The following is an 18,221-nucleotide window of genomic DNA, read 5'->3' as shown; positions in this document are numbered from 1 at the left end:
AAGATCTTGACGGGGAAGAGGCCTCCCAGCTGCGAATTCAGAATACATTTATATCGTCGATCCAGTCAGCATATCTGGCGATGACAGTAAAAGTCAATTAAAAGCGACGCTGCAAAGAGGGAACATCATATACTGTTACTGAGGTGCTCGTATTCATGGTTCGCAGATGCTTTGAGTGTACAAGCGCTGCAGAAGACAGAAAAAAGGAGAAAAAAAGAATTGCAGGGTATCAATCATCAATGGAAGGTCGACTGAACAGGCAATACTACAAACATCTCGTCCTCAGATAGACAGCCCGAAGCAAGATGTGGTCGATGGCAACAGGAAAGCAAAAGGGACAGGACTCCTCCCCGTAATGGTAACAGCTAGCGCAAGTGTCAACGAGCCAAACTGCATTGCTGCGTCGCCCAGGGGATCATCCTTGGTGTTGATTGAAGCATCAAGGCGATACTGCTGCTTTCCCACACAGCTCGACCTTACCGAATGGGGAATTGTTTCCTGGGGGTTTTCATCCAGTCTCCAAGGGCTTCCTCGGTGATCATTCGGTGGCCCCTAGCTGGACACTACGCTATGATAGAGTCAGGGTTCTAACGAACCAACAATGGAACAAGCCCCCCTACCGGGATTGCTGCTGTGCAAGATGACGTCTCTGCTCTAGGATTTGCAGCCGGAGATTCTCCGCAGCCAATTCCACATCCAGAGTCGCACCCACCCCTTTCCTCCAGGAATCCTCCAACCCCGCCAGCTCTCCTTGGCTCGCCTCCTGGGCGATTTTCCGTTGCTTGTTGACCAATTCCGCAGCTTCCTTGGTCTGGACTAATTCCTTCTCCAGACCTCGTAGGATCTCCTCCAGCTGAGAGTTACCAATCAGCCACGCATTCTTGCCGTTTTCCTCCAGCAGCGCCAGGTTCTCATGTCTCATGGACAAATGGGAGCTGGCCGTGTATGCCCTCCGTAAGGTCTGGCGCCACTCATCCAGATCCGGCGTCGATTCGGATCCTGCATCCGAGGATCGTGTCGGGGGCTCGGGGGCCTCATATCGCGAGAGATCGATCCCACCGACCAAGGGAAATCCGCGCGCCTTCCGTTCCACCTCTTGTTGCATGAGAGGGGTAAACCGGGGTTCGGGGAATGCGGGAATAGCCGGATGGATGGACGACGAGTAGTCTGATGGAAGCTCTGCCACGATCAACTTTTCAGCCCGCGCGCGAGCTCCTGCGGATGGCTCAACATCGATATCTACAGAACCACCTCCAATGTTAAGACGAGGAATCCCATTCTTGGGGGGAGAGGGTTTGACCTACATGGGAGGGAGTCGTGAGATTCGTTGATAAGAGGCATATTGACAGCGAGACGATATACAAGGGACAGTGAAAGTCAGGTCAACTGGGATAGAAAGCTACAGAAGTCAAAAAAGACCTGAAAAGAAGCCGGAAATCGGTGGATTCTGCCGACGGGCGGTGAGAATGTGACTCAGCAAACACGTGATGCATAGTTATGCATAACACACTTTGTATACTTCTCTCTCATTGAAACTACAAATTCCTATCCCATATGAATTTACCAGTTTATTTAAGGCTGTACGATCGAAATCAGATTCTGGAGTTGACTGAGACTACTTACGATACTATGCACGGTCGTACCGAGTGACACAGCAAGCATCGATAGAGTACCCCATAATGAATGAATAGTGGCTCCACCAAGGCTAATTAAGTCAATAGTGGAATTGTTTATTTTGTCCCCATTTGGATTGTATGTTCATCAAAATCCGTCCAAAATGCAGGTCATCTACCTGGCCCTCTCTACATTATCCTCCACCCATCAAGGGATCCGAGGAATCCGTATCCTCAGCCGTCACAAGCTTTCTGTCCTGTCGGTCGCCGCGTGCCAGATACGTCAAATGCACACTTTGAAGGATTGAACTCTTCGCGATCATCAGCGGGGCTGGGCTGAAGAGATACCCGATCGAGGCTAGTCCACCAGACGATGTCACCCTCCGCTTCGTTTGCCAGACAGGGAGCGCTTTGAAGTTGCAAATCGCCTTGCATATTGCATTCTCCCCGGTCATGCGCCGGCACTTTTCATGCACGTTCGAGCACCTATAAGTTTCCCGGGGTATTTCCCCCTTTCCCTGGGTATGACCGCCCCTTGCGGATATCCAACCCGTCGATCGTCTCTTCTACCGTATGCATGGCGAACCTCAGGCGAGATGCTGCCTTTGCTGGCGCCTTCGTGGCTCTGCTTGTATTACTATTGCTATTGACTATCGCCCCGGATAATCATCGGCAGCCGCTCAGCGTCAATACTCGACCTCATTGGGAAGATAGGGCTGCCCCGTTGGACTCAAATGATGATGGCTTGTTTCTGCTGGGAGCCGGGAAAGCGGACATCACCGGGTACTTATTAATCTCTTTCCCCCCGTTATTCTATGTGTCAGTGAGTTAACGAATCTTCGTGTGGCAGGCCCGTAGTCGAGGTAGGGTTCGGTGGCTACGCCATGCTGGATCAGATCGGGACCGGTCTACGACAGAGGATCTTTTCTCGGGCGTTTATCTTCGCCAACCCGGAGAAACCCGAGGATACTTTCATCTACTTGATTATTGACTCCCTAACGGGCGACACGGCGATCCGCCATGGGGTCCTCGAGGGCCTGGCCAGCTTGGGAGGTGATTATGCGCGCTATGGCGAGAGCAATGTGGCCCTCACTGGCACGCACTCGCACTCTGGGCCCGGGGCCTGGATGAACTACCTCTTACCGCAGATTCCCAATAAAGGCTTCGATAAGCAAAGCTACCAAGCCATCGTGGATGGGGTCCTGCTATCCATCAAGCGGGCCCATGAGAGCCTGGCCCCAGGGCGTCTTCGCTTCGGCTCCATCGACATCGAGGGCGCCAACGTTAACCGGAGTCCATACTCGTACGACCACAACCCTGAAGAGGAGAAGGCCAAATACTCCGCCAACGTCGACAAGACGATGACACTGCTGCGGTTTGACCGGGAGTCGGACCACAAGACGACCGCCGTCCTGTCATTCTTCCCCGTCCACGGCACGTCCATGTACAACAATAATACCCTGGTGACGGGGGACAACAAGGGAGTCGCCGCCTGGCTCTTTGAACGAAGTGTCCGGGGGGATGACAAGTTCGCCGATGACTTTGTCGCCGGGTTTTCGCAATCGAACGTGGGTGACACCTCCCCCAACACCTTGGGCGCCTGGTGCGAAGATGGTTCGGGGCAGGAATGCCGCTACTCCGACAGCACCTGTGGAGGCACGATGGAGAAGTGCCGCGGCCGCGGGCCCTATTTCCGCGAGAAAGATGACGGCGCCAAAAGCTGCTTCGATATTGGCCGACGTCAGTACGATGCGGCGCGTAAGCTGTACAATGAATTAGAGTCCCAGTCGGTTCACGTGAGCCCCAGCTCCGACGTCCGTTCGTTCCACCTGTATCAGGATATGTCCGGCTACACGTTTGTGTCGCCGTTCAACGCCCGCGAGGTGTCGACCTGTTCGGCGGCCCTGGGGTTCTCGTTCGCTGGTGGCACCACCGACGGACCCGGCATGTTTGACTTCACTCAAAACGGCACGGGGCCGGCCGACAAGAATCCTCTGTGGTACGTGGCGCGCGCCTTCATCCATGAGCCGTCGCGGGCCCAGAAAGAATGCCAGGCCCCCAAAGAAGTCCTCCTCGACGTGGGCGCTCTTCATCTGCCGTACACGTGGGACCCGAATATTTTAGATATCCAGGTCCTTCGCGTGGGCCAACTGTTCATCATCATCTCGACGAGCGAGGCGACCACCATGTCCGGACGGCGCTGGAAGGAGGCAATTGCGAAATCCGCCCGGGACGTGCTGTCGGTCCGGGACCCGCTGGTCGTCTTGGGAGCGCCGTCGAACAGCTACGCGCACTACGTGGCGACCGAGGAGGAGTACCAGGTGCAGCGCTACGAAGGAGCGTCGACCCTCTATGGACCCCATACGCTGGCGGCCTATGTCAATCTCACCCTCACGTATCTCCCACATCTCGGGAGTGATACGGCCGCCGCACCATCGATCCCTTCCGGTATCCAGCCTCCGATCAACACCGACAAATCACTCACGTTCATCCCGTCCGTCGTGTACGATGGTCATCCGATCAACCAGCCGTTCGGAGCTGTCGTTTCGTCAGCGGATGATGCCACCTATGGCCCTGGCGACGTGGTGAACACCACATTTGTCGGGGCGAATCCTCGGAACAATCTCCGTCTGGAGTCGACGTTTGCCGCCGTCGAACGCCAGAGTTCGGATGGCAAGAGCTGGGAGGTCGTGCGGAATGACCACGACTGGAACCTGGTCTACCGCTGGAAGAGAACCAACCTGATTCTGGGACACAGCGAGGTCACGATCCAGTGGCACATCGAGGATGATTTCTACAATGTAGGGAACGCACAGCCGCTCGAGGACGGCACCTATCGCCTGCATTACTATGGAGATGCCAAGCATGTCGATGGGAAGTTTCAGTCCTTTGAAGGGATCGGCCATCCATTCCGAGTTGCTAGAAAGTGAAGGGCATTTTTCATTTGTAACCGCCAGGGTGCGGGGGCTATTAATGGCATTTGTCAATTAGTTGGCTGGCTTCAGCTGCAACAATGAAGTTATTATGGATCTGGATTCCTAAGAATTATACTCAGTAGACCCTTCTCCATGACCAGACCTGAGACCCCAGCCACGGTGTCATATTTAAACGAATCTACAAACCATTGGCAAAGGAATGATTTCGTGCAGAATAGCCACAGAGATCCTGGACTGTCGTGTTTCATCTGCGATGATGCCAGCGCCAATCAACCGGTCGGTGTCATCTCGTTCGCGTGTCGCGCGCCTGGTGATGCCTGCGATGGCCAACCATTCTCTCTTTCAAGGTCCACTCGACGAGGATGAAGGTCAAAGAAGCTTCTTATTGTTTCTGTTCTTGGAACCTTTATAAGGGCCGGATATTCCCCTGGCTGCCTTTCTTCCGATCCAACTATTCCTTTGAGGGTCTTTCATTCTTTGAGCATCTTTCCTTTCTGATTTTCTTTTCTTTTCTTTTCTTTTTTTTTTATTCATTTTTATAATCTCTCAGTCATGATGAGTCGTCGATATTCATAGCGACATGTCTCTCCTTGGCTTGTCTGAACTCTCGCCTTTTGCTTTCTCTAGTGCCTCCTGCCATTCCATGACACAATGCAATTATTACATCGGACTCTCGTTCACTATCTGCTCATCCTTCGCTGCTCGGCTGGCCCGATCGCTTCTGTCCCCAAAATCAGGGACTTGGACTTGGAGCTATATGAATCAAACTCAACACCGCGACTTCAACCCTCGTCGTTCGTTCCGCACAATCGCCAGGCAGAAGCGTCTGTCAATGTCGGTGAGGGCTTGACCGTGATCCCCATCACCCCCTCCATGGATGGAGCACTCCCAAGATCAACTTCAACCATGCGTTCTCCCTCTTTCGTTGCAATCCCGGCGTCGAAGTCGACCAGTTCAAGCTCACCGGACGTTGGCCTCCTGTCTATGGCTCATGCGAGTGAGGGATCGACGGTGTCTGTGTCGTCTCCTCCAACAACTCCACGCCAGGAGAGGCCAACTGGATCTTCTTCTCACGCTGCATTTGGTTCAAGTATAACGGTTCATCTGCATTTCACGCCAGATCAAGACCACCCCTCGACGTCTCGTTCGTCTCACTCTTCCTCGTCGGTGGTGGTTCATTCGCATAAGGCTGAGCGAACCATCGCGATAACTCCCTCTTCGTCCAAAACGCCGTTGTCTACCACGACTTCCAGCTTGGCCGTTGGCACAATAGGACTACTACCGGGGGTTGAATCGAGCAGTTCTCCCTCTCGAGCACCATCGGAGACAACATCCTCACATACCAATAATGGCCACGATTCCAGCAAACCCACCCAACCCACGGTTTTCAAAACGACAACGTCCAAGTCGCCACCGCATCAGACCCCAGTACCTTTAATTGGAGATGGAGTACCAGTCAGTCCGAAATATACATCAGACTCTAGAAATATCGCCCCAACGGACAACAAAACTGCACCGTTTATCGGAGACGGTATACCTATTCACAGTCCCACCACTACTAGTACCAGTACCACCTCTAAACCACCCCCTATCACCGTGTCGAACCCCGTAATTGTGGTAGTCGCCCCCGACGATTCTACTATATACACCACCTTCACCCCTAAGGGCAACAAACCTCCATCGGATCCCTCTTCTATCCTCAAACATCCTGGTCTCCCTCCCATGCACCATACCACTACAATCCCAGCAGACTCCGAGCCAATCTCAACTGTACACGCTACATCCACATCTATCAAGACCGTCGTCATAGTTATTCACGATCCCACCCCAGCAGAGGGATCCCATCCCACCACGGCGACGACGCACGAGGCGGTTGAGAAAGGAACCAAAGCGCATAATCCCAGTGTAGCTGCTGTGTCTCATACTCATCCACCATCGGATGTAGCTGCGGATCCGCATTTACTCTCTGTGGTTCCGATCACGCCCGCCGGGTTTGTCACCATCACCGAGACCATGACAGAGTGGAAGACCAGGATAGTGACGAAGACGGAGACGGAGACGGAGACTATGACTATGGTCATGACTGAAAGCACCGTGTTGGGTCCGATGACAATGTCGTTGATTGATTGATTGGTTGATTAATTTATGGATGGATGGTGGATGGATGGTCTGTTTTATTACGATTCGTATTATTTATTATCCCTCATTTATTTATGTCCTCGGCTCTATTTGTCCATCCATTTCTCTTTGTCAGTGGGTTAACTCATGACTTGTATGGGTATGTGTCGGCGTATTTGACTGTTTGATTTGTAGATATGAAAGAAGAAATAAAGAAAATTAATTAGAGACCCTGCTAAATGCATCCATCCATATGAGTTTATCCAACTGTATTCGTACCTCCCCCGTCTGTCCCCTAAAGAAAAGCCTCTCTGCTTCTGCTCACAACTCCCCGGAATCTTCTTTCCTCCAACTGTACGACCCTGCTCTCTTTAGCGGTGTTTGTCCGCCTCCCCGCCCTACTCTCGAACATCTCCGGCCGCCATCTGACCGACCCTGACCTCCTGGAGGACCTGAAATACCTGTCCGACATGCTGGAGGAGTACATTAAGACCCAGATGACCTTTTGATCAGTATGCAGCCGAGCCACAATCGGGCTAGTTCGGTGGTCGCCACCTCACCGAAATCCCACATTCTGGAGAGACAATGCGCCGAATCCTTGACGATGCCAACGACGCTCTCCCAAAGAAACTCACCGAGATCATATCCAAGGACTGAGACAATGACAAGCAGGTTCTTGCAATCGCGTGCTGCGACGCTGGACACCTGCTGAAAGAGCTTCCCGAGCGACGGTATCAGCTGGAGATACTCGGGGGGAAAGCGCGAGTGATGGAGCTGATGGCCGACAAAGACGAGACGGTGCGATGTGAGAGCTTACGGGCTGTGGGCGAGTGGCTTTGATATACGTTTGACGATTAATTTGCTCGCTGCGTAGCTTGTGGTTATACTACCTAATGTACATCTGTTTTGCTTAGTTTAATTAAGCTTCCGTAGACAGATTTGGACTGTCTAGCACTGTCAGTCCACATTTCTCGTATGCATCTTCTAGCTACCTACATAGTGGTAGGACTGAATGTGAGTTGCCTAGACGACAGCTTATACTCTAAACCAAACCCGATATTTGGAGGACAATCTACAAGAACACTGGCATTTCAAAGTCTCCTATTACATCAGTTATATATATAACAGTATTTTATTGATAATTTATCTTTTAATAATTTTCTGAGCGGATCATTTTTATATCTGTCAGGCAATGATCACATGCAAAGGTTCATACATTCACTACTAAGATGCCATTGTTAAGGGGTGCGCCTAGAATAACACAGATAAACCAGTGGGAAGGCTAGATAGCAGTAGCGATAGGGTATTGCATGCACTCGTACGCTAAACATAGGTAGCACCTATGTACAAGAACTGATCACTGTTCCCCGGATGCTCCATAGACCAGTAGGTATTTATCTCTATCCCATATCACATGTATCACATGTGACCAGCTACAGTAACCGGCTCCTATCAGTAGTAAAGATCAACACACCTTGGCTGGTAAGCTGCGCTTAACACTATTTGATGGAGGTGAAGCTAGCTCATCAGGGCCTATCATAGGTGAAATATAAGTTGTCAAGAGTTGAACCCAATGTATTGTTCAGGCATGGCCTTCGCTCCTATATAGGGATAGATCAGTCGTCTTGTACCTATTATATGGTCAAGTGGTTTTACCTCTGCTAGCGCAGAGACAACCAAACCATCACATAAGTACCTTTTTGTTTACACTAATTGTCTTATCCTTCTTAATAAGGGTTTTGCACACAGTTGGGTTTCTAATAAGACTTGCAAGGATTAAACCCAGACTATAAATAGAAGATCTTATTAGTATATTTGTGTTGTGTGCAGTTAGGCTGAGTGGGAATACTGGAGCACCTGTTTTAATACTGTATTATCTTTTATCCTAACCGCACTACTGCCGTATTAGGGCTAGACTTATATTATATATAAGCAGGTCTTACCAGCTCAGGTGACCCACAATAACTTATTCTAATACAACTACGTGACAGTAAATTGAGCAATGTGAATCCTACAATCAACACGTCTTATATCGGGGCCGACACTAATAGACGGAAGTGTAAATAGTGGCGTGGGGTCTGCAGGGAAAAGAGGTGGGGGGGCCGGGACCCAGTATATTCTCCTTACCCGATTGTTGGCTCATAATGTCACTAGTATGCGCACGCCATAATATTAATGGATGGAGCTCAACGCAGAGTGATCCTTTCTCTTTAATGCCACTAAATCGGCTTACCACATCACGGACAAGACATTTTCATTTCTCACTCTCCAACCTCGGCCATACTTTTCCCTCTACATCTTCCTACAAGGGAACCCATTAGCCCACACCTCCCGACAAGCAAAATGGCGCGTCGCGCCCTTCTCACCGGGGTCAACGGCTTCATCGGATCCCACATCCTAACCCGGCTTCTTGACCACGGCTTCACCGTCTGCTGTGCTGTTAGAACACAAGAAAAGGCGATAAGATCTTGAGGGACTTCGCCGCGCAGCAATCTCAGGTAGCTATCACAATCGTCCCCGATATCGTCGCACCGGAAGCATACCACGCTGCGATACAGGGAACCCCCCCCCCTTTTGACACCGTATATAATACTGCATCTCCGTTCACGTACCGGAACGTGGGAAGCAATCTTCAGTTCCTCGAGCCGGCAATCAAGGGGACGTTGAACCTGCTCAAAGCCGTGAAAGACAATGCTCCTAACGTGAAGAGAGTCATTTGGACTGGTAGCTGCGCCAGTGTGATTGACTACGACAACCTTGTCTCGGACCCACCAAGGCTTTATACGGAAGCAGATTGGAACCGGTTACATGGGAAGGGCAGTGCACGGGGATCCGTCGATAGCTTACAGAGCTAGTAAGCTTTTTGCGGAACGAGAAGATACTTTGATTGCTCTGGTTGCTGTTAGCAGATACGGTACTAAGGCAATGTCATCTACATAGCATGGATGTTTATGAAAGAAGAACAGCCGCATTATGACTTGGTGACGTTATGTCCGCCTGCGACCTTTGGTCCTTCGCGGCACTCCATCACAAGCATCAGCGACCTGGACGAATCAAATTCTCGGTTGTGGAAGCTTTGCTTCAGCTCGACAAAGGATGCTTCCATGCCGTACATCCCTGTACACACTTGCGTCGACGTCCGAGTAAGTCGTCCTGCTTGATACTTGTTTTGATCTAACCAACATTCTGTAGGATCTTGCAGATGCCCAATTCAGAGCTATGATTGTTCCGGAGGCAGGAAATCAACGGTTTGTACTGTGCGCCAGGCAGTACAGCTTCCAGGATATCTGCGATATTCTCAGATCCCACTTCACTTCCCCGAACTGAGTGACCGCACGCCGCTTGGCAAACCTGGAACAAGCTCCTTACCTCCAGGTGCATATTCCATTGATAATTCCAAAGTGAAAAGAACTCTTAGGAGTGGAGTTCCGAAGTCTCGAAGAGACAGTTTTGGATGTCGCACGTTGCGTGTTAGATTTTGAGCGGAACGAAAAGAAAGTTCATAACTAACATAGGAGCTTCCTCCTAGGATGTTATTATTTTGAATTAGCCCTAATTAATGAAAGTAGCCTTACTAACACAAAGACAATGTCATATTTCCCGTGCTTACGCCGCGGTGTTATAAAACTCTCGGCCATGACTCATCTTCCACACGTGTACTTGGACGACCGAGAGCCACCCGAAACATCCTGTTTTACCTATGCCTTCAACACCAGCGGTCACATAGGGCCAATACCCTGGCCGCGCTGCAATAGTGTACTATGCATAGGACGGGCGCCAGAATGTTCTACGGAGTACGGAGTATATACTCGCTGTTAGCTGGATTAACTCCGAGAGTGGATCCCCAGTACAATGTGCTACGGAGTACTCGCTGTTAGCTGGATTAACACCGAGAGCGGATATGCTTATGGGGCGGCGCGGAATACAAGCTGGGTACTTGAACTCTGCCCACAGAGTACTTTCGGCTTACTCTCGAACCCCTCTGCGAGCACGCTCTAGTTAACATCTCCCTTAACTCAATCCAACACAATGTCGGAAACCAGCGTTACCGACATCGAACTGCAGCCTCGAATGGCCGCGAATGGCTGCATCGATTCTCGACAAAGCTCTCGATGCCTAGAGATTTACCCCGACGAGGACCAGCCATCCAACAACGCAGCGAGCACGAACCAATCCGTGAAGTCGTCGTCGGATCGCATACAACCGTTGCCGCTAGGATCATCTGCTCTTCCCCCACGAGATATACATGGCATGAAGTGGGTGTTCGGTGGTAAGCTCAGATAGGATTATCAGTTCCATAACTCCAAGTTCGATACGGTTCCTGATAATACACGTATAGTGGCTGCCATATTGTCAAGTGTGTTCTTATTCTCTCTGGATCAGACGATTGTCGCTGATGTTCAGCCAAACATCATCGCGGAGCTCGGGTCAATCGATAAATTGCCTTGGCTATCGGTGTCATTTCTTCTCGCAGGTGCCAGCACTAATCTGCTCTGGTAAGTTTTTGCACCAATTCGAACCTGTACAGTTGAGTTCCTTCAACAAACTACTAATATTCGTAGGGGACGAATATATAGCCAGTTTAATCCAAAATGGATCTATGTGCTCTGCGTAGTGATTTTCGAGATCGGTTCGACCGTATGCGCGGCGGCGCCCAACATGAATGCACTCATTATCGGACGTGCTCTGGCTGGCCTTGGCGGCGGAGGAATGTACTTGGGAGTGATGATGCTGCTGTCCCTGTTCACTACACCTCTTGAACGGCCGAAGTACATCGGCATAATCGGTGTGGTATTCGGTTTTGGCACAGTGTGAGTGCCGTAGCCCTCTCTTCGGAGACTGGGAACAGACAAAGTATTAGTACTGACCATGGCATCTTTGCTACAGCCTAGGACCTGTGATTGGAGGAGCCTTTGCCTCCAATGCATCCACAACTTGGAGATGGGCCTTTTATATCAATCTTTGCATTGGAGGCGCCTTTGCTCCAGCGTATTTTTTCTTGCTTCCGTCCCGTGATCTCCGGCCGGGTGTGAAGTTCTGGGACAGGATGAAAGCTGTTGACTGGATAGGAAACACTCTCGTAATCGGTGCTTATGTCTCTGGGCTCATGGCAATCTCATTTGGCGGCGCAACCTTTGCGTGGAACAGCGCCCAAGACATAGCTTTGTTCTGCGTCTCGGGCGTTCTGTTTATTGCGCTAAGCATTCACCAAGTTTGGTCAAACCCGCAGCACAGAATGTTTCCGGTTCATTTCCTAAAGCACAGAGGCCTTTTGATACAGTTCTTGGTGGGAGCCTCTGCGGGGACGTCGTCCTTTGTGACCATCTATTTCATCCCGCTATACTTTCAGTTCGTACAACACAGCAGTTCTCTACTTGCAGGTGTACGGTTATTACCATTTATCGGCTCACTGGCGGCATTCACCATGTTAAACGGCCAACTCATGGCAAGATCGGGATACAGCATGCCATGGTACGTCGCCGGTTCTGCCCTCGTCATTGCCGCCAACAGCATGCTCTACAATATCGATCTATCTACTTCAAACGGATTTATTTACGCAGCGATGGTTCTCAATGGAATTGGCACTGGCATGTTTATAAATGCTCCATTTGCTGTTGCACAATGGCTTGCTCCACCCCAGGAGATATCGAGCGCCGTTGGATTCATTATGTGTGCTCGAGGAGGAGGGCTTGCCATCGCACTGTCCATCGCAAACGCCATCTTTCTGAACTTGGCCGAAAATGGGATTCGCCATCTTTTTCCCTCTCTGGACAATGTGCAGATTCAGAGTTTAATCTCAGGCGCGGGGAGCGATCTATTGGAAACACTCAATCCCGCTCAGCAACAGGAAGTCCTAGCAGCTATTGTGCACGCGATCAGTCGCGTTTTTATCACGTCGATAGCCTCCGGCTGCTTTTGTCTCTGCCTATCGCTTTTGATGGATCGCAGAAAATTCAAGATTGGTTAGGTATCTCTATATTAAGGCGCACATTTCTGGTTCTCTCAAGATGAACCTGTAAGTCACATACAAAGGGACTCACCTTGTAGAATTAGAATCTAAATTAGCACTCTGTTCTAATGCAACTACTTAGAAGTAGCTTGACTTTTATTCAAAAGTGCAGCCACGCTTTGGCAGTCTAATCGCCCTAAAAACATAGGACGTACTTTTTTAATGTTACTAAATTGCTCGACGCATATAGCACGCAAACTGAATTTACTGATCAATACTATTCTAGTTGCCATCCCTGATGTTTCTCCCAGACATGGCTACCCGCACTTCCCAACCTTAACTCGGCGCTTTGGGAAAGCCACCCTTCTAGTGTAGTAGGGGTGTCTCGTCATTTCATCGCTTGATTCACAATCTCGAGAAGTAAGCCGGCAGACCGAACTTTTGTAGTTTTACTTTAGTCTATTAGTTGTGCCTAGGCGTGCTAGGTGTAATCTGTAACATTACCTAAAGAATGTCTAGCATCGCCTAAGAAAATCCTCATTTAGATTTGCAGAAAAGCCTGGAGATGTCTATATAAGGTCATAGAAAACTACACGAGTTCAAGGTAGGTAGGTAGTTAGTATTAATGCAGAAAGCTCACTTTCCTCCAATAATCCAGAAACCTAGACACCACCTCGGCACTGACAGGCCCGACGTCCCTTGCCATGGTGCCGCTATGCTCCTGGGCCCGCTCGGTATCCAAAATCAGTCCCCCACAGGCCATCCGTTCAAAGTTGGACTCGAGCCAGTCCGGTATACCTGGTCTTGCGCCGGGATTCTCTGTCTCGGACTCGAGAGGCGAGGCCCTGATGCGCCTGACCCAATCTTTCAAGGGGATAAAGCTTGTCGACTCTGGAATGCCAAGGGCGTGGGCCAGGACTCTGTTCATGTCCTTCAAAGGCTGGCCGACGGGGTTGTCGACGTGTAGACGGGGTGAGGCGCGTTCGGATTCAATACGAGATCAGGCACTGAGGTACAGGCATCCACTGCATGACCCCGTCCAGGTCGGGCCGGGCGCGCAGGGACTGGGCCGACTTGATGAAGAAGGGCAGGTGCTCTACGGTGTTCCAATAGCCGCTCCTCGACGAGCCAGCAATCTGACCCCGGCGTGTCACGAGGGGACGAATCAGGTCTGGGAACCCGTGGAGGGTTTCGTCGAGAATAGCCTCGCAGACCCATTTAGCCTCAGCGTAGCCCATAGGCATAGGTACCTTCAGCACAGCGGAAATTTAAATGCACCCCTTTATAGGAGGTATCTGCGATTCGCACAACTCACGTTCAATTGGTGATCGGTCTGTGATATCACACACGGGCGTATAGATTCTAGCACCGCAATCTTGCAGCTCTGCAATCAAACTTTCTTCCACTAGTCTTGAGAAGTGAGAGACCAACACAGAGACTTCCGGGGCATTTTATCCATGCGGATATAGGCGAACGTTTCCATGCTTCACGTTGCAACCAGCCTAAAAAGTGTCTGTCCTTTGTCTCGGAGCGAAGCCTAGATCGTTCGCATTTTATGGAATCATACCAACCACCTGCTATACCCCAGCACTAGAATAATCCTGGAAGGGTCTATCTGGTTGATTAACTCTTGCAGTCACTGTGAGAGAAGCAGAAGATATTGGAAAATCGCCCAATGGCGTGGGGTGTCACGTCGTCAGCGGAGAGACGGTGACTGCCTGAAAAGGGAGGCATGACACTGACGGGATGGATATACAGTACGATCATTAATCTATTCATATATAGCAATCACAGCAAGGAGAACAAAAAAAAAGGTCTCAGACCATCCCATCATCGTCATCATGAAAATCACCTTCTTGGTTCGGCGTCGCTTCTAGGAAACCTTTTCTTTTCTCAATATCCACCGCCCAGAGCGCTGATCCAATCGCAGTCGACATCAGGGTAAAAATGTTCAGCATGGGGACCAGTTGAAAGAACAGGGACACCGTTCCAAACCTGTAGATTGCATTGATGGTCAAAAATCAAGTCCCCGGTGCCGGGGGGAGGAAAAAAAAAAAAAAAAAAAACTTACGAGGTGTACTGCAACTGTCGTTGTCGGATTCGTTCCTTCCTCTGTTGTTTGGAGAGGTCCAGCAGCTGGAAATACCGCCAGTGGTGGAAAGGCCCCGCTCGATACCCGGTGAGCACGAGAAACATCGGCGTACCAGCCACAGGGATAAAATTCAGTGGTAATAGGAAGATGAACTCCAGCACCTGTCGCAGGGAAAACGGTGCGTAGACGGCGCTGTGGGTGGGTTTGCCGAGTCGTTTTACAACATCATCGCCTTGGGGGTACAACACGCGGGACGAGGCGACCAGCTCGCCCTGTCCCTCGTGCACCAGCACAGCGTCGAATATGTCCACTAGTGTCTCATCCACGAAAAATGCCTCGAAGAGGAGCGCCACAATCACGGCTCCCTCTTCTAAAACTAAAAAGGCCCCGTTCACCCAAGCACCTTTGCCATGGAAGATGGCGAGAAAAGCCACTTGCGGAAGGTATGCGAACAGGAACAGAAGAACGCAAATAAATGTTGACAGCAAGATGAGGGGGATGAGTCGCGCTCGGAACAAGGGCCAGACGTATCGATGTGATGCAAAATAGTAGATCCCCTGCGAAAAGCGTCAGCGACGATGACCAAAGGCGAACAGGCAGCCAGCAGTATCGAGACGGACCCGGAACGGATATAGCCAAGCAGATCTGCTGGGATCCCATGACCTGGACATCATGATGGCGGAGGACTACAACATGAAAATGAGGGGTTGAGCAAATGACAAAAAGCTATGTGCAGGATGGATGCAAGACCTAGAGACTGAATGATGGATGATGATACTATCGGGGGACGGATGTACATTATCAACTTTGAAGCTCGGGCAGTACGAGTACGGTACAGTACAGCATTGGAGGCACAAAACAAAACGCCAAGACCCCCTATCGATAAGCGGGCGGTCAGCAACACGTTATAAGAATGAAATTTCCCCGTTTCCGCGCCGAAATTTTTTTTTCTTTTCTCTTCCATACTGATCACACCTTCTTATTCACTCTGAGATCCTTATTCTCCCATGGATCATTCTGGAGGGGAAATAGAAGGTCAGACCAACTTGCTGCCTTACCCCAAATTCTTCTTCCTGCGTGGAGCGTTTGGAAATATTTACAGCGAACACTCCAATTCATCCAAGCCGGAATGTACAGTGGAAATATTATTCAGTCAGATCGGATTCGTTAATCATAGCGCCCTTGTGATGATGCTGCTAGTTGCAGGGGAACTATGATTCCTTCCAGAGAAGCTACCGTGTAGAACGGGTGCAGATGGGGTGCAGCCCGGTCCTTCCACCCTTTCTTGTCTCGATCAACCCAGATGGCTTTCATGCCGGCGTGGAGAGCTCCAACTATGTCGGCCGGCTCAGAACTGACTATCCAGATCTCTTTCCTCCGCAGGGGCGACTTCCCAACCCTTCGTGCTAAGTGGTCGTAGACCTCGGCTGCCGGCTTGTACTTCAGCAAACCGTCCACGTAAATAACCTCTTTGAGTTTCGGTGTCTGCCGCGACATAGGCGGCGCGTGAAGTACGGGTTGAAGAACCGACTTAGAGACCCTTTCTTCAGTCTCATCGGTGAAGATTATCGGTGCCAGGTTTTCAATCTCGGCTAGTTGATCCAACGTCTGGTCCACGTCTTCAAACGTAGGCATGTGGTCGTAAGCACTGAGTATCTTCTTCAAATCCGGCTGTCTGATGCCGTAGCCCATCTCGTCGAGAGTATGAATGAGAGCGTTTCGGATGATCTCGTTAAAAGGGACGTAGCATTCTACAGGAAGTTCGTATCAGCCGACAACAGCTCGGAGCATCAGTGGGGGCTGCACATTCGTACCCTTGCTGCTCAGTCTCCATGTGTATTCGAGCTGACGGACTCTCCACGCTCTAGCGACTTTTGACGCATTCGGCACATGTTTGCTCAGCTCCTCGATCAGAGAGCTGGGCGAGAGAAGAGTGCCGTAGAGTTCAAAAGCCACTATTGTTTGTTGGCTCATTGTTTGTTGAGTCGTTGATTGCTGATTCAATTTTTGTTGTCGAACCGTTGGTCGCCGACTCATTGTGAATCAGATCTTAGAAGAGGATAGAAAATGATTACAGCTTTGTGGCATACACTGGAATAGTATCGGTAGGTCGGTAGGCAGTCAATCATGATCATGTTGAGAGCAACCGGCGGGATTTCTGCAGTGGTGTTCTGGTGGTACACATCAATCAATCGAATAAGGACGGAGCGTCCCTCTTCGCAAGAAATTTAGGAAGGAGTCTTGCATTGTCCCCATTGCCTGGTTGGGAAGCGATCTATACCGAGTATACTTGACAGTAATGATATCGATGGAGATTCCTTTCCTATTTCAGCGGCCAAGCCTCTGGTAGAATGATGTCAGCGCACCCTCGTAGTCAACAAGTTAACTATCTCCTCCACTCATGACCAAACGAAAACCTACCGATGACATCGTTCGAGTCCGCCGATTCTAACTATTCGATCTTTCGCGAATGTCTGTCGAGTGCCATCGTCGAGAAATCCAATGTACATCGACCGACCAAGACGCCGAAACGAAAAGCCCACAAGTCCGTCGGCAGACGTAATGTGAAGGAAGATGACCTGGAACTCTCGCAGCAAATCTCAACAATTCCATTGCCCGTTCGGACTGATCCAGAGGAACTGGCAGATTTCACTGACGTATGTACACTATCCTTAGGGGAGGTCTGGCAGGATGGGAAATATATCCAAGCAGACTTCACTTCTGCCCAAATCTATCTATCTGCATCTATCCAATCGTATACAGAGTATACTACTTCCTTAAACCGATAGTCCCGCACACTAATATAACCACATTGACGACAAAATGCAGTTTCTAGCCAGTGAGATCTTCACCTCGTTGCCTCGGGACTTACAAACGATCTCCTACTCCTTGGTCCAACACACTCCCACTCTGAGCGATCGATACACCTCATCTGTGCCAACGCAGACTCTGCTGGATACTTTACCCGTTTCGGTCGCCGACTCGCTTTCCGTATACGGACTCATCCCGGACGTCAGCGACGTGCCGGATTTTCTCGCCCGAGTGATAACCGAGTATGTGGTTGGGGTAACAAAGCCACCGCCGATGTGGGCAACGACGCGGTCATCGGCGTGTGAGATCTGTGAACGGGACTGGATCCCGCTGTCGTATCATCATCTCATTCCGCGCGGGGTGCATGCTAAGGTGCTGAAGAAAGGGTGGCATGACAAGTGGATGTTGAATAGTGTGGCGTGGTTGTGTAGGGCGTGTCATAGCTTTGTGCATCGCATGGCCAGTAATGAGGAATTGGCTCGTGAGTGGTATACAGTTGATCGCATCATGGAGAGGGAGGATGCTCAGGATTGGGCCAAGTGGGTGAGTCGAGTTAGGTGGAAGGCACAATAGTGGTATCCTACCCTTATATTTAGTGGGTTTGTGTGTGCTTTACGATATGATGGTATGATTGTATTGTACATAGATAGGATCCAAATTTCTCCCTTCACTCTCCTTTTTATAACCAACCCACCACTCCC

At 50.3% G+C, this 18,221-nt stretch overlaps 9 protein-coding genes across 9 annotated transcripts; 5 read left to right on the top strand and 4 right to left on the bottom strand.

The window, feature by feature from the left end:
• Positions 1-616: 616 nt before the first annotated feature.
• On the bottom strand, positions 617-1,341 carry ATNIH1004_008977 (pre-mRNA-splicing factor SPF27 family protein; the record flags this gene model as incomplete). Its single annotated transcript, XM_033573578.1, has 2 exons — positions 617-1,239; positions 1,305-1,341. The coding sequence occupies 2 exons, from the start codon at positions 1,339-1,341 to the stop codon at positions 617-619; spliced, it is 660 nt and encodes a 219-aa protein (XP_033424130.1).
• Positions 1,342-2,190: 849 nt separating this feature from the next.
• On the top strand, positions 2,191-4,543 carry ATNIH1004_008976 (neutral/alkaline ceramidase; the record flags this gene model as incomplete). The annotated part of the gene is made up of 2 exons (XM_033573577.1): positions 2,191-2,396; positions 2,464-4,543. The coding sequence occupies 2 exons, from the start codon at positions 2,191-2,193 to the stop codon at positions 4,541-4,543; spliced, it is 2,286 nt and encodes a 761-aa protein (XP_033424129.1).
• Positions 4,544-5,200: 657 nt separating this feature from the next.
• Positions 5,201-6,679, top strand: ATNIH1004_008975 (uncharacterized protein; the record flags this gene model as incomplete). The annotated part of the gene is made up of 1 exon (XM_033573576.1): positions 5,201-6,679. One exon carries the CDS (start codon positions 5,201-5,203, stop codon positions 6,677-6,679), a length of 1,479 nt encoding a protein of 492 aa, XP_033424128.1.
• A 2,331-nt stretch (positions 6,680-9,010) lies between these two features.
• ATNIH1004_008974 (uncharacterized protein) lies at positions 9,011-9,994 on the top strand (the record flags this gene model as incomplete). Its single annotated transcript, XM_033573575.1, has 4 exons — positions 9,011-9,037; positions 9,112-9,521; positions 9,702-9,810; positions 9,860-9,994. 4 exons carry the CDS (start codon positions 9,011-9,013, stop codon positions 9,992-9,994), a joined length of 681 nt encoding a protein of 226 aa, XP_033424127.1.
• Positions 9,995-10,696: 702 nt separating this feature from the next.
• ATNIH1004_008973 (uncharacterized protein) lies at positions 10,697-12,635 on the top strand (the record flags this gene model as incomplete). The annotated part of the gene is made up of 4 exons (XM_033573574.1): positions 10,697-10,937; positions 11,007-11,163; positions 11,230-11,478; positions 11,555-12,635. 4 exons carry the CDS (start codon positions 10,697-10,699, stop codon positions 12,633-12,635), a joined length of 1,728 nt encoding a protein of 575 aa, XP_033424126.1.
• A 604-nt stretch (positions 12,636-13,239) lies between these two features.
• Positions 13,240-13,855, bottom strand: ATNIH1004_008972 (uncharacterized protein; the record flags this gene model as incomplete). Its single annotated transcript, XM_033573573.1, has 2 exons — positions 13,240-13,557; positions 13,634-13,855. 2 exons carry the CDS (start codon positions 13,853-13,855, stop codon positions 13,240-13,242), a joined length of 540 nt encoding a protein of 179 aa, XP_033424125.1.
• Positions 13,856-14,434: 579 nt separating this feature from the next.
• ATNIH1004_008971 (EI24 domain-containing protein) lies at positions 14,435-15,380 on the bottom strand (the record flags this gene model as incomplete). The annotated part of the gene is made up of 3 exons (XM_033573572.1): positions 14,435-14,612; positions 14,689-15,266; positions 15,330-15,380. 3 exons carry the CDS (start codon positions 15,378-15,380, stop codon positions 14,435-14,437), a joined length of 807 nt encoding a protein of 268 aa, XP_033424124.1.
• A 496-nt stretch (positions 15,381-15,876) lies between these two features.
• ATNIH1004_008970 (haloacid dehalogenase, type II) lies at positions 15,877-16,683 on the bottom strand (the record flags this gene model as incomplete). The annotated part of the gene is made up of 2 exons (XM_033573571.1): positions 15,877-16,460; positions 16,524-16,683. 2 exons carry the CDS (start codon positions 16,681-16,683, stop codon positions 15,877-15,879), a joined length of 744 nt encoding a protein of 247 aa, XP_033424123.1.
• A 449-nt stretch (positions 16,684-17,132) lies between these two features.
• ATNIH1004_008969 (HNH endonuclease) lies at positions 17,133-18,093 on the top strand (the record flags this gene model as incomplete). The annotated part of the gene is made up of 2 exons (XM_033573570.1): positions 17,133-17,366; positions 17,539-18,093. 2 exons carry the CDS (start codon positions 17,133-17,135, stop codon positions 18,091-18,093), a joined length of 789 nt encoding a protein of 262 aa, XP_033424122.1.
• Between the last annotated feature and the right edge of the window lie 128 nt (positions 18,094-18,221).

Source organism: Aspergillus tanneri, assembly GCF_003426965.1.
Source record: "Aspergillus tanneri strain NIH1004 chromosome Unknown AapTan_6_pilon_pilon_pilon, whole genome shotgun sequence".
NCBI classification, from domain to species: Eukaryota; Fungi; Ascomycota; class Eurotiomycetes; order Eurotiales; family Aspergillaceae; genus Aspergillus; species Aspergillus tanneri.
Note: the sequence above shows the minus strand (reverse complement) of the source record. Positions and strands in the feature narration are given on the sequence as shown.